This window comes from Lissotriton vulgaris, chromosome 1_1, assembly GCF_964263255.1.
Source record: "Lissotriton vulgaris chromosome 1_1, aLisVul1.2, whole genome shotgun sequence".
Taxonomy (NCBI): domain Eukaryota; kingdom Metazoa; phylum Chordata; class Amphibia; order Caudata; family Salamandridae; genus Lissotriton; species Lissotriton vulgaris.
In genome coordinates this window covers 450645497-450660923 of record NC_141685.1, presented here as the reverse complement: position 1 = coordinate 450660923, position 15427 = coordinate 450645497, and the positions used below count along the sequence as shown (strand labels likewise).

At 47.6% G+C, this 15427-nt stretch overlaps 1 protein-coding gene across 1 annotated transcript; it reads right to left on the bottom strand.

Annotated features, from left to right (window-relative positions):
- Nucleotides 1-1876: 1876 nt before the first annotated feature.
- Nucleotides 1877-3733, bottom strand: FOXD3 (forkhead box D3). Its single transcript, XM_086936230.1, has one exon. It carries the CDS (start codon nucleotides 3570-3572, stop codon nucleotides 2508-2510), a length of 1065 nt encoding a protein of 354 aa, XP_086792356.1. The 5' UTR covers nucleotides 3573-3733; the 3' UTR covers nucleotides 1877-2507.
- Between the last annotated feature and the right edge of the window lie 11694 nt (nucleotides 3734-15427).

Sequence of the window (15427 nt, the reverse complement as noted above, 5' to 3'; positions counted from 1 at the left end):
CCGCCGGCACCGTCCGCGTGGTGTCCGCGGCCGCAGCTTGAAGAGCCGGCGGTATGTCAGCCGCGCACGCAGCTATGCACGAGTAATTTTATAAGTAACAAAGGCTCAGGCCTGGAATGGGGCCCTGTTATCCAATGTCACCCAGAAGCCCTGCCTCAGCAGCTCCGCCGGCCTGAAAGCCAACCCAAGGAGCGGCCTTTCCCTTTCCCAGGGCTCTCGGCTAAAGATAGCCGCCTCCGCCGCGCACAAGTCACCGCCATTTGCTGTTTGTGTAAAACCGATTACCAGACACAACTGTGAAGGAACTTGTTACTTTTATAGCCGCCGCACACAAACACATTTAGCCGCGTTTAGTTTTCCTTGTAAAAGGAGATTAGAGGTGCCCATTTAGGGGCTTGCCCGGGAGCCGTTGCTACATAATATGCCCCCGGTGGACGGGTCGGCGTTTGCTTTCAGTGTCAGATGATTTGAAGAGCCTTATTTATAAAGTTCACGCGACCCTCCTTCCTCCCCCTAGACAGCTTGTTTTATTTCCGTGTGGGCACGCAGAGGTGCACATGTTTACTTAGAAATGATATCTGCACTTCCAGAAACGTACTGAGCAATTAAAAAAAAAACTGTTCTTAGAAACCATATCTGCTGCTTAGGAAAATTAGTAGGCCTGCAATAAAAAAAAAACACTAACACATTTTTTTAAATTACTTTCTGTTTAAAGGGACATGTTATCCAGCCTTAAGCACTTCTCACACATGACAGACTAATTCCTGTTTTTAAAATGTGCTGGATAAGTGATGTGCCCTTTGACCTGCACGTGTTTGGACACAGGTTGAGGAAAGGAAAGTTTCTATAAGTGGAACAACAATTGCAAATTCATCACAGGGCAGTCATACGTTGGAAACAGCCGCAATTCCTGTAAATGTATTTTGGATAAGATTCGAGGTGCTTTTTATAGTGTGGGGATTGTTAGTGTAGTAAGAGCGTGTAATAAGAAAGTATTATCGGACACCTGCTGTTTCCTGGTGATTATGTACTGGTTTGATTTATCCTTGGTTAAGCAGAAACTAGTAAATGCGTGCAAAATGCAAATACCGTACTGGTGAATGAATATCCAACTGCCATCCCTGTAAAAAACAAATGGATAAGAATCAGATTTGAAAATAATAATTCTAAACGCATTTAACAAGTATTTTGTGAGATTGTATTGCCTTGTTCTTTTTTAATGCGGCCACACCAGTCTTTTCTTATTCTAGGAAGTTGATCAAAGGGCACTAGTACCATATGCCACATTTTGCGCATCTCGAGAAATTTTCCATGAAACTGTGTGCTTTTTAAGTTGATCGTGCCCTGTAATTATGGACACCTACAGCTAAGCTAAGTGTTGTTTTATTTTAATTCATTTGGTTGATTTTTCCGTTTTCAGGCTATTATTATTTTGTGCAATATTGTTTCAAATTTCTTTTGCTATTTTATGTTATCTTTTATTTTTTTATTTGCTATCCGGGTTAGCTTGTTAATAATCTGGTAACGTTCTTTCATGAGTGTTTTGAAGGGAAACTCGTTTGAATTACAGTGTCAGCATACATTTTTATGCAGCGAATGAATGCATTTGTTTCGATAATGTTTATTATATGAAGGCACAGTTGAATTTCCAAGCACGGTCTTCGATGAATTCTATTTGGTCTCAAATTAAGCTAAACCAATTTCATTTTCTTAAGCAGACAAAAATTGCAGAAGACTCCAATTTTTTATATAGGAAAGAATTAACCCCCGTTCATCCGAAGGGAAATTTGACATACGTCTGTTTAACACATGCTTTCCTTTACTGTCGATATTTTCCTATTTTTACTTTGAAATGTAGCCAATAACAGACGAAAAATTCAATTTTATAAAATTTATTTACAATATTTTGGACTGCACAGTAGAATAACATTTAGAATACATATATATATATATTTATAATTTTTCATTCATATACAAACATTACAGAATTATAGCCTTTTAAAATGTTTTTGAAAATGTACTATTTAAATTTTCTGGATAAGCTGCTTTGAGAGTGAACCTTCAGAAAACGAAAGCTCGGAGCTCTCTGCGAATCTACTGTCTTTCCTTTTTTTAAAAAAAATAAAAAGCCCAGAAAGCAAAGTCAATACTTTTCGTACAAATATTTACAAATGTTTTACCTGTACATAAAGCATTCCATTTTTTGTACAAGTTTATGTTACAGTTTAGTTTTTGCAGTTCAGAGTTCAATGGGTAGGTATGAGTTCAGGGGACAGAGGTGATCTTGGCACTGTCTCTGACCCTTAAGATGAACTCGAACATGTAAGTGCCGAGATGTCCCCCACACTCCATTGCCTTGGAGAGGACAGCGAGGTTGGGGTAGAGTCAGTCACCTGTCAAGTGTAGACATACGCGTGGTTCTGCTACAACTCTGTACTTTTAGAGGCACTGGCTTGTACGGAGATCACCCCACATCTGAATAGCCCCATCAGTTTTGGGCGCCAGCACTATTGCGACTGCCACTTGGCGGCGGCGGCCGCCGCAGACACGGCGGGCAGGAACTGTCCGGAGAGCAGGCTGGTGGGCACGCTCAGGATGGGCGCGATGGCCGCTGTGGTCCTGGCCAGTGACAGCTGCTGGTGGCTCATGAGCGCCGACTGCACGGTGACCGGCGGCCGCAGGAAGGTCTGCGCCGCCGAGCTGGCCGACACCCCGATGATGTTCTCGATGCTAAATGAGGGCCGGCTGCTGGGCTCGGCCTTGATGACTGAGCCGGCGGTGCCCAGGTGCAGCTGCAGACCGGGGCTGGCGAAGGCCTTGCGGCTGAGCTCCCCGGAGGGCAGCAGGGGCACGGCAGGCGGCAGCAGCGGTGGCATGTAGGGGTACTGCAGCGCCGCGGCGTGCGCGCTGTAGGCGGACGGGTGCAGCCCGTAGGGGCGGCCGTAGGGCCCGCCCAGGCCGTAGGCTCCGAAGCTCTGCATCATGAGCGCAGTCTGGTCGCGCAGGTGCTCCTGGTGGTGGCGCTTGAAGCGCTTGCGCCGGCGCAGGAAGCTGCCGTTGTCGAACATGTCCTCGGACTGCGGGTCGAGCGTCCAGTAGTTGCCCTTGCCCGGGTTGCCCGGCTCCCGTGGGATCTTGACGAAGCAGTCGTTGAGGGACAGGTTGTGGCGGATGGAGTTCTGCCAGGCCGGGAACTTCTCCCGGTAGTAGGGGAAGCGCTGCGAGATGAACTCGCAGATGCCGCTCAGGGTGAGCTTCTTGTGCGGGCTCTGCAGGATGGCCATGGTGATGAGCGCGATGTACGAGTAGGGCGGCTTCACCAGGGCGCTCTTGGGCTTGCTCTGCAGCAGCAGCGCCGCCGCCTCGCCAGACTTGGCCTCCGCCTCTCCGGGGGGCTCCGGGGCGCCCCCGTCCTCCCCTGCGGGGCTGTCCCGGGGATCCGGGCTGCCGCACTCGCTCAGCTCCTTCTCCGGACACTCGTCCCCTTCGCCCACCACGTCGATGTCCACGTCGTCGCTGGTCAGGGCGGGCTGGCCAGGCATGGCGCTGCTGCTGCTGCCGGACAGGGTCATCGCAGCGCTCGGGGTCTGCTGCTGCCGAGGGTCACACGGTGCGTCCGCCCCAGCGCTCTGTCAAGCTCCTTGCGATCTGCCGGAGGGACCCTCACCTCGCTTCCCTTCTCATCGGGATCTGTCGAGGGACTGGAGCCCGGGCGAGTCACCAACTCTTTGGAAACCCCTCTCCAAAAGACTGCCTGATAGATTACTTGCCACTTGGAGATATACTGGCCATGCGGGTCACGTGGGGCGTGACGTCAGCTCCCCCCCCTGTGAAGCCATGCAAAACTCAAGTTGTTTCACGGGAGTGTCAACAAAGAGACAAGAGTGGCGAATACTTATCGTCACCCTGGCCACTGGCACACACGGGTCCATCAATCTCCAGCCGGGAGGAGGGGGGTGAGGGTCGCACCTTTCTGCTGCCCCAGAGCCGTGCCAGGTCGGCTGTCTTACCGGCCCTCTACCTGGTGCGAGAGCCCCACCTGCGGGCTTCTCTGGCCAATCTAGAGGGGCAATTTAGAGCTCATTCAAGAATAAATAGTTATACTGAAGGAAATGATTTGTTGTATCTTAATAAATATGGGAAATCGAGAGAGGGACGTTTTATTCAAGAAACGAGGAGACGTTTTCACGATTTCATTTTGGAGTGAGGCATTTTAGGAAGAAAAAAGTTAAGGAAAAGTTCAGAGGAATGACCGTGTTTGTTTTCTAAAGAGGAACTCTCCTCTTGACTAAGAGGTGCTAGGGGTGGGGGCGATCGCTGTAACGCTGCCTGCTTTCGACACCCCCTGTCGCCACTAACAGCGCGCATTAGCAGCAGTGCAAACATTGCACGGGGTGGGGTAAAGGAAGGCAGCAGTTTGCGTCTGAACTCACTTTCCTGTGTGTTGTGTGCAGCCCCAGCTGGGAGCCGAAGATCACAAAATGGCTATTGATTAATCTATCGGAGGAGTGCTGGGATAAACGAAAGAGGTACAATAACAGAGGGGAAGCGCCGATAAAGGAGCCTTAAGTGGTCTCGTCCAGGCGCTAACAGCTTCATCAGCGCCGCCTTAGCATATGAACGAGTCGGAAATGGCGCTGGCGGTGACACCGCCTGATGAGAATACCGCGCGGCCATTGTGGGGCCAGGTGAGCCCGGCCCGAGGAGGCCAGGGGCTCAGCCCAGGAGAAAGGGCGTCCAGGGGGGCAATGTGCTCCAGGGGCAGCAGGGTGGGAAGAAAGTAAAGAGGCCCTCATCTGGGCCGAAGAAACCAGGGAGGGGGTGCTGACTAGCAGCGGTGCCTCGGGACTCCGTGTAATTGGAAACAGGGAGAGTGTAGACACAAATGCGTAGGTGCCGTGAGCGGGTTATTTCTTCTCGTAGTCAAAATAAGTAAATGAACACGAAGGCAAAAAATGCCAGCAGTGGTCCGCCCGCGAAATTCCGCGCTGGTCCTGGGACAATATTTAAAATTGAATAAAGACTTCTCTTCTCCCAGCGCGGGCTCAACAACCCCACGAATGGGGTATGCGCAGCCTGTGCCCCCTCTCCCTTTCCAGGAATGTGTACGAGCAAAGCAACCCCCACCCCATTAATGTCACTGCCCCTCCTACCGACATTTGCCCCTTCCGTGAAGCGCCCCTCACAGGTTTTTATAGAGGGGTTCACCAGCCAAGAGGAGGCGAACACGATGGGCAGGCGGTCAGAGAGGTGGTACCTGTGCCCACTAGACACCGTCAATGCCCCCAGCGAGATGGGGCCCGGGGCCCCAGAAGGACACGCGCGGGCCATTGGAGCCATCAGCAGCTGGAGGGAAGGCGTGTGGTGCTCTGTTCACAACACACGTGTAGAAAGAAAGTCCTTGACCACTGTGTGTCTGGGACGTGTCCTAGGGAGTGCAGGGCTCACGTGTGAGCTCGGAGACTCCAGGCTCTCGAAGTCACCAGAGCGAAAATAAGACAGGCCACATTTATATTCACTAGTACAATCTGAGATATATATATATATATATATATATATATACATATATATATATATATATATATATATATATATATATATATATATATATATATATATATATATATATATATATATATAATATGTATCATACGTAAATGGAGAGCGTGAGCCCTAATATTTGTACACTGATAGAGATAGATATATACATAGATAGCTAATGCATCTATTATGTATCTGCGATATCTGTCTCTTCCTAATACATATCTGTATCTAGAAAGATAGATAGATTTCTGTAGACAGAGATGGTTGTATAGACAGACAGACACTCCCACACACACACAGACGGCTAGCTAGCTAGATGGATGGATGGGTGGGTAGCCGGGCGGCTGGACCACGGACCGACGGACAGGCAGGGATGCGCAGTTCAGGTGCCAGGGCTGCCCCGGTGCCGCCCCCGCCCTCGGAGCCGGGTGGGCCGCCGCATGGTGATGCTCCCGGTCCCTCCTCCGCGCTCTGATATTCCCCGATTCCAGGAGGCGCCGCGGCTCCACCTGCCGCACATGATAGACGGACTCGTTAGTTATGGTGACAGTGGACACTGCCAGGGCCGGAGTTACTAAATAAACGCATACTTAAAAGCAGCGCACGTTTCTTTCCTACGACCCGGAAGCTGGGCTGAGACTGTGAGAGGATGACACGGTTTCCACCACACCGGGATGACTTAAAGTGAACCCCACCCGGACTCCAGGCGCCAGATCCGGGCCAGACCTTAAAATAATCGTTTCAGTTGATCAATCGATGTTCGTGTTTTATCCAAATAATCCTAATTTCCGAGCTGCCATCTGTACTGAAGCCCCACCCCCGGCCGTGCTCGCAGTGGGACTGGCCTGAGAGCGGCTCTGCCGGGTCCCTCGAGGGGGCCATGATGAACTGGAGGGGCCGATTCCGGGCCTTGCGCTTTTTTCGCAGTAGCACAATAAACGTCAAATGAATTGATTCGGGTCATTAATTACGGTGTTTAGCGTGAAAAGGCGCGTTTCCCCATTAGAGACCTTTTGTGCTAATCTCGTGTCGGCCTCCGTGCCATCTGATGCGGGCGCGCCCTGGCACAGATCTCCGGGCCTCTCTTTATCCGAGAGACATTAGGAGCTGTCTGTCTCCGGGCCGCCTCTCAGCTGTACCGGCGGGGCAATGAAACGGCCGGCTTCGATGTGGATTGTAGCAGTTGTATAGCGCCTTGTGCCCCCGACGAGCCTTCTAAGCACCCCTGAGTGGTCAGGGGTACCTTATGTTGTGGTCGATTTATACAGTGTATTGAATCGCAGCTCTTTTATAGTGCCTCATGCTCTATGGAGGCTTCAAGGCACTTATGGTAACGTGGTTTGCTTTATTTTTTTCTCGGTTTGTATTTTATTTAAGAATTAGTTTAGCACATCCCAACACTTCTCGGTTACCAAGGGTTACTTTCATTCTCCGGTTGACTTGTAATGTAGCTTTTCGATAGCGCTTAACACGCTAGAGTGGATCGAAACGCTTTTGAGTAATACATGATTACCGGTTGTTATACAGTGTGTGTGTGTATATATATATATATATATATATATATATATATATATATATATATACACACACACATATATGTGTGTGTGTATAAACATACGCACACATAAATGTGTTGTGTGTTCACATAAGCACACATATACATATGTGTGTTATTTATATGCATACACATATACACTCACACACACATATATATATGTGTATATATATATATATATATATATATATATATATATATATATATATATATATATATATATATATATATATATATATATATATATATATATATATATATATATATTACAATTTCTATACCGTATCTGTCACAGGCCAATGGCCTCATAATCCCTTTCTTCTAATCCACAGTTTCCTTATTTCAGAAGTCGATTAGCGAGTGCTTTGTATTGTACATTTATTCTAGCACCACGTGTCCATCACGAGGCATCTAGGCGCTTCTCGGAAACGCGCTTCTCTCGTATTTCTATACAGCTGTCCTTCAGTTATACTCAGATATTGTATTTTAATTTCAGTTTGTGAGAAGAGGGCGCGGCAGTTTGTCCGCCGTTAACTTCCCCATCTATTGGGGTTCAGGGGGCAGCGGGTGTGATGCTGGCGTGTAGTGTAGGGACGGAACGGAGGGCCGGGGGCGGATAGCATTCTCGTTGGCTGTGATCAAGTAAATCCGATGTTAATCCTAATTGCAACTCGCTGTTAAACCGACAAGACTTCAATCACTATTCCCGGCTTACCCTGGAAAAACCCTTTCTCAATATTAAGCAGCGGCCGGGATCAGACGGGACTCCCTCCCCCAAATATACTCACACGCCAAAGGGCGGGGCCCAGGAAATAATGGGGTTCAATAACGAATAATTAGGGAAATTGAAGTGCTACACAACACAGGGGTTAAAAAAACACACTTGTTGAGGTGCTTAAGGAGGTAGCTGCCACCTGAGCGCCAGGCGGCATGGCGTGTACACTCCTGACGAAGGTGACAGCCACCCACGTATCACGTGACATACATGTACACACCTGACGGACACCGTACCTGCAGCTGGAGCCTGTATCAGTGACCCGTCAAACACCACTCCGGGCTCGCGATGTGTGCACGCGAGGGGGAGGGGCCATGCTACAACTCATCGAGGTGGTTCCAATGCGGCCCTCTACACTTTCCCCTTTGTAGGGTTGGGCGCTTCTACCGTCTTCGTTTGTGTGCGTGTGAATGTGGGGTTGTTGCTATAGGGAAGGGAGTTTACCATGCCTCACTGTGGGGTTTTTATACCATGCCAAATCGTATATGTGTGTGTGCACAGGAGTATGTTGTGTCATCTGAGAGGGTGTTGTTCGGAGGCACTCCAAATGGAGGGTCTTATATGTGCCCACACGCAAGCCTTGAGAAGGTGCCCGTCCGAAGGCGGGTCTTAAGTTTGTAACTTCTGAGAGGGCGCCCTGTTTAGACAGAGTGCCCCCCCTGTGAGATGTGTGTCTGGTGTACTTTGTGCACTCTGCGTGGATGCTGTTCTGTGCCGCTCAGAAGGGCGTGAGGGGGTATAGTGTGTTTGTGTGTGCATTCGTATGTGTGTGTGCCTATGCGTGTGAATTTGTATGTGTGTGTGTCCCTGTGTGTTTTTAAATGTGTGTGTTACACTGTGTCTCATTGGGTGCACCTTCTGCCACTCTGATGGGTATGTGCTGAGTTTGAAGAGCCCCATACCGTGGGGTGTTGTGTGCGTGTATGTTGTGCTCCTCTGAGGAGTGTGTCGTTATGTCCCTATGAGGTGTGCGAGGTTGTTCTACTTTCAGTGGGTGTATGTCGCGACTATCTGGGATTGGCGGATATACTCTGCCCTGATTATGTTAAACTGAGCCCACGTGAGTTTGTGTGTGTGGGGGGGGTGGGGGGGTGGGGGAGGGGGAGGTAGTATATGATATTCCCCTGTGTCGTTGTGTGTGCAGGAGAGTTATGATCTGCCACCCCCCCCAAGCCATGCGACATCATATATCGTCCCGTGGGGTGTGAATGGGTGTGGAGGGCCGGGGTATTGTGTGCAGTGTGATTCTTTGATGCAGTGTGCAGTGTGATCCTTCGGTGCTGGGTGAGTTCTGGCATCGCGCCCATCAGTGTAGTGTACACATTGCTGCTCTGAGGGTGGTGTGTGTTTGGGGGGGGGGGGGGGAGTTAGAGAGATAGGTACACGCTGGGACTCCTTAAAGCTGAGTGTGTACCATCGGGTGACTCATAGCACACCGTTCTGAGTTGTGTGTGTTCTACCCCTCAGAGGCCTCGTGATATCGCTTCATGTGTGCTGTGTGCGGGTATGTTGTATGCTCCTCTGGGCAGTGCACAGCATCGCCCTGCCAGAGGTGTGTAATAACATTATATAGTGCCTCTCAGGGCGGGCTTGTATTAAAATCTGCTCGCTGAGTTGCGGAGTGTGCTCTATTGTGCCCCGTGAGCCCGGTAGTAGTGCCCCCTCCCGGATGTGGGACATGTGTCACATTTTACCCCTCCCCCCGCCCACTTCAGATGTCCGGAGTGGGTTATCTTGTGCCCCCAGAGGTGGGGGTGTTGTTGCATTGCGCCCCTTTGGCTTGGATTGTGTTATGTTGTCCCTTCTGAGTTTGGAGGCTGTGTTGTGCCCAGAGTGAAGCTTAGGAACGTGGGGGTAACGTAGGTGGGGTACATCACCCCCTCCCCCCTGCAGGTCGAGAGCGTTCTGTTGTCCCCTCTGAGTTTGGATCTCGTGTTGTGCCCACAATGAAGCTCAGCCGTGTGTAATATTGTGGCCCCAGAGAGGTGTCATTCCGTGTCCAGTGGGAGGGGGCCTCGCCCGCCCCACCCGGCTTTACAGGAATAAGCAATGGAAGGTATCCTCTTTCGCCCCTAAGCCTGCTACTTTCACTAATGACTTACATAAACCGGGGACCGGGCCGGATTATCCGGGCATTTGTCCTGCCTTGTAAATGTTGTCAGATTCGTGTAAGCACAACACTGGACATGTGCTCTGGGACCCCTCCCACCCTCCCCCGCACTCCACAATCCCTCTCGCACAGACATCGGCCCTCTGTTGTGGTGGACCCGCGCCACCTGCTCACAAAGCAGTAATGTCATGATGGACAGAAAGCGCTTCCAAGTAGACCCGAGGAGCTTTAAGTAAATTTTTTGGACATTTTATAAAGCTCTTCCTTTCGCCTTCGGGATACTTCAAAGAGGTACTGCAAGGAAGCAATGCCTATGAATGTCACTTCCATCGACGTTTACTCCTAAACTGCGAGAGGCACTAGGAGTAGGAAAGCGCTACCGGCCCATATAAATGCTATCAAGCTCTACACAAGTGGATATAAAATAATCTGTTCATATTTGCAATCTAAAGATGGTGGGTGTACTATTTGCGCCTAAACGAAATGTTGGCAATTACATCAGTAGACTTTTATTGTGCTCTAATTAAATAATGTATATGTATTATTATTATTGTGGGCAACAACAAAAAGCACTTTTGTATTTTGTAATTGATGGAGGAACTGTACGCCTTCCATAGTTCGGCCAAACAGCGCGTTTAAATATAAACACAAAACGAGGAGGATGCAAAGTGTATTAAATATATCCGTTATTATCTGTTTCTGTGTTGTTGAAAATACGGCGTTTCTTTGGTCCGAAGGTGCTCCCGCGCAGGTCACTAAAGGCCCCCCGGGGTCGTGAGTGCGGCAGCCGCACAGACAGCGCCTGTTCCGGCTTCCAGAAACGGCGCGGGATTTATTTGTGCTGGAAATGCACAAACATCCATTCCGTGAAAGGCAACACGTTTAATTAACGATGAGAGAGCAGTTAGGGGCAGAAAGCTAGTAAAATTGTGTGATAAATTTATGGCATTGTTAGCGTGCTTTTAATTATGGCTATTATGTTAATTATTCCACATTAGCATGGAGTTATCAGCATGTCAGATTTAATCAAAACGAGCCTTTCTCTAGAAAATTGTTCTTCTCATTGGCGGCGAGGAAAGGTCCCGCGTCCGCGCCGGTAGAAAAATGACGAGGCGCTGGGGGGAGAGTGTGTGAGGGGAGCCGGGGACCCTCCGGGCGAGAGCTGCCCGGGGTTTAGGAATTCACCGTCTTCACCCCCTTCCGAGAAGCCGCTTTATCATCCCGGAATGTTCTGTCAAACTCCATGAGGGCGCTCGTTTTTATCTGTCCCGCTCTACAAAACCCCTTTCAGGAGCTGAGAGGGAGCCGGGAGGCAGGGGCGATTGAGGGACAGAGGAGAGAGGACGGCCGGGGAGGGCTGAGAGCGAGCCGAGCGGCAGGGGGTGTTGGGACTATAGACGAAGGCATCGTAGGGTGGGGAGGCGCGAGCCCTAGGGCAGGTGAGAGACTGGAGGGAGAGGGAGCCGGGAGTGAGAGGAGGCCGTGGAGACCGAGGAGAAGAGGATAGAGTGCTGAGGAGGGAGGGAGCTAGGAGGCAAAAAAGACTGGAGACAGAGCAAGGAAGGTAAGATGCTGAGGAGGTGTATCGAAGAGTATTCCTTCATTTATTAGTAAAGATTAATGCAGAGGTGAAACGAAGGGTTTGAATAAAGAACGTTGTTTATTCTTCTTCAAGTAAACAGTATTTCTACTGGAGCACGACTGTATCCTGTGATGTCCAACCACTGAATGCCCCATTCAGCAGTTGGAAGGCACAGGGAAACATGTACCACGAGCGATGCACCTTTGAAGGGAAATATTCTTCACAGATGCGCGCTGTGGAATGTAAGCAACGCTTCCCCAATAGACATTAAAGAAATACAAATAGCAAGCAATGAAAAACGTATACATTAAATCATAACATGTACTTCACAGGAGGGACAGCGCTTGGAGGCAGAGGAGACTGGAGACAGAGCAAGGATGGTAAGATGCTGAGGAGGGAGGGAGCTAGGAGGCAGAGGAGACTGGAGGCAGAGCAACGACGATAAGAGGCTGAGAAGGGAGGGAGCTAGGAGGGAGAAGAGACTGGAGACAGACCAAGGAAGGTAAGATGCTGAGGAGAGAGGGAGCTAGGAGGCTGAAGAGACTGGAGACAGAGCAAGGAAGGTAAGATGCTGAGGAGAGAGGGAGCTAGGAGGCTGAAGAGACTGGAAACAGAGCAACGAAGATAAGAGGCTGAGGAGGGAGGGAGCTAGGAGGGAGAAGAGACTGGAGGCAGAGCAAGGAAGGTAAGATGCTGAGGAGAGAGGGAGCTAGGAGGCTGAAGAGACTGGAGACAGAGCAACGAAGATAAGAGGCTGAGGAGAGAGGGAGCTAGGAGGCAGAAGAGACTGGAGACAGAGCAAGGAAGGTAAGATGCTGAGGAGGGAGGGAGCTAGGAGGCAGAGGAGACTGGAGACAGAGCAAGGAAGGTAAGATGCTGAGGAGCGAGGGAGCTAGGAGGCAGAGGAGACTGTGGAGACAGAGCAAGGAAGGTAAGATGCCGATGAAAGAGGCAGCTAGGAGGCAGAAGAGACTGTGGACCATATGAACCATATGTTGATTTGACACATTTTCTTTGACTATGTTTTTATCATGACAAGCTAGGCATGACTTATCGGTAGTAGTTAAGTCCTTGATCCAAGATGGACATATGTTCCCATTGGGATTTCTTTTTTTTAAAAAATAATCTGAAGGGAGAGATACCTGTTGTGGAATGAGGGGTACCAAATATGACCATATTTTTTTTCAGAGAAAATGTTCAACATCCACATTACAAGAAATAGCGGTTTGTATGCCTTGTTTGAGAAACCTATTCATCCTTTCAACTAAACCATTAGATGAAGGTGAATAAAGTGCCACTCTGAGATGTTTGACATCATGTAACTTCAGAAATTCTTGTACAATCGAAGAACAAAAATGAGATGCATTGTCACTTACAATCTCCTTAGGAGAACCCACAGAAAGAAAAACTTTAAAAAAACTAACAACTGAAGATGCATTAGGACTTTCACAAAATTCAAACTCAAACCATTTTGAGTGATAATCTATAAGTGATATGATACAGCGTTTATCATGAGGTAAGATTTCAAACGGTCCTGCAAAATCAATGGCCAGTTTATCCCAAGCTTCTTCTGGAAAAGTAACACTATGTAAAGGTAGATGAGAAGTTTTCCAGTGTTTATCTGACACTAAACAAGGGTCACAAGAATTTATCCACTGTGTAACATCTTTGTCAAGAGCTGGCCACCAAAAGTTTTCTTTCAATTTCCTTGATGTGCCACCAACCCCCAAGTGACTTTGATGAGCTGCTTGAAACAGCTTTTTCTGAAAATTCAAAGGAGGAATACACTGGTCACCTCTGTCAATTACATCATTTATGATGGAAAGCTCGTCAGAGATTTGTGCATAAGATTTCAGGGTTGCGGGGAGACAACGTTCCTTTGGCCAACCTGAAATAATCATGTTTTTGATGGCCATTAAAATTGAATCATCAGAATAACTTTTAAACCAATCAGATTCTGAAATGGAAAAAGGTGAAAGAACCAACTCCTCTATAGAAGCAGAAACACATTCTATATCATCAACATTTTCATTATTACCATTTTCTAAGGGCAACCTTGAAAGAGCATCAGCCCGTACATTATTACCTCCTGTGATGTGTTGTATTGTAAAGTTGTATTCGTGGAGTCTAGAAAGGATTCTTACAAGTCTAGCATATGTCTTCCCTGTACCATTCCCGTTAAGAAGATGTAGTAAGGGTTTATGATCACTTAAAAGTGTGAAATGAGAGCCCCACATGTAAGTTTAAAATTTTGCAACAGCCCAAGAGCAGGCGAGGGCTTCTCTCTCAATGGTGCTATAATTGGATTCTGCACCACTGAGAGATCTTGATGTAAAGCCAATGGTGTTTTCTTTAGCACCATTCCAGTGGCAAAGCACAGCTTCCAAACCTTTCTGGCTGGCGTCAACAGAAATGGTACATTTTAATCCTGGAGTGTAAGAAGATAAGGATGGTACCTCCACAATAACCTTTTTTACAATATTAAAAGCTAAATAAGATTCTTGAGACCACAAAAACTTTACATCTTTTTTTTAAAAGGACCCGAAGAGGTTGTACAAGTTGAGAATAATTTTGAATGAATCTGGAATAGTATTCCATCAGACGTAAAAAAGATTTCAAGGAATCTTTATCTTTAGGAATGGGAACATTTGAAATGGCTTGGGTAAGTGAATGCTTGGGTTTAATCCCCTCAGCGGAAATTGAATGTCCAAGGTAATCCAATTCCTTTACTAAAAATTTACATTTCTTTTCTCCTAAAGTTATTCCAACATCACTGAAGCGTGATAAGACTTTCCTTAGAATTTGGAAATGTTCATGTTTGGTTTTAGAATGTATTAATACATCGTCCTGGTATGCCTGGACGCATTCAATGTCATGTAAAATGGTATCCATACATTTCTGGAAGACACTTGCCGCAGATGCCAACCCGAAGGGGAGCCTTAAATATTTGAATGCTCCAAAAGGAGTAATGAATGTGGTAAGTTCTGATGAACACTTGGTTAGAGGAATTTGATGATAGGCACTTTTGAGGTCAAGAAGTGTAAAAAATCTTGACTCAGAAATGCCAGTAAGTAAGTCCTGGATTTTTGGTAAAGGGTGGCAGTCAATTAATATATTTTGATTTAAAGAGCGAAGATCCCCACATAGGCAAATACTGGAGCCTTTCTTTTTAACTACTACAATTGGACTGACCCAAAGTGATGAATCAGTTGAGTCAATAATCGCTTCAGACACCATTTTTTCTAAAACCTTTTTTAAATCATCTCTAACATTAAGAGGAATATTCCTTAACTTATGGATGACTGGAATGGCATTGGGCTTGAGCCTAATAAGGTGTTCAAAATTTCTGATTTTCCCAACAGAGTCCTTAAAGATTTCAGGAAAATCAGAAATTATGTCACGAATCACCGTTTTCTCAACATTATGTACAGTAGAGATGGAAACATCATTTATTTGGACAGGAGAATCCGAACCCGGAACAAATTTGAGTCCCATCCTAGCAAGTTCCTGTCAACCAACTATACTTTTCCCATCAATGGCTACATAAACTTTTGTATATGTACATCTACCCAAGCATTACATTTTTGTTAAAAAATAGCCTAACATATCTATATCCTTACCACCATATAATAATAATAATAATAATAATAATACGGCATTTTATAGAGCGCGAACAGCTACCTCGCTAGGAGGTGTCCCGGCGCTAAAGAACAGGTTTGACCACGAGGACTGGCGTAATAACGCCTAGCGCGGTTGGGTGAAAAGCCAGGTCTTTATCATCCGCTTGAAGCAGAGCTCGGAGGGGGCTTGCTGAATCGCTGGGGGCAGGGTGTTCCAGAGTGTCACAACATTAGCCGAGAA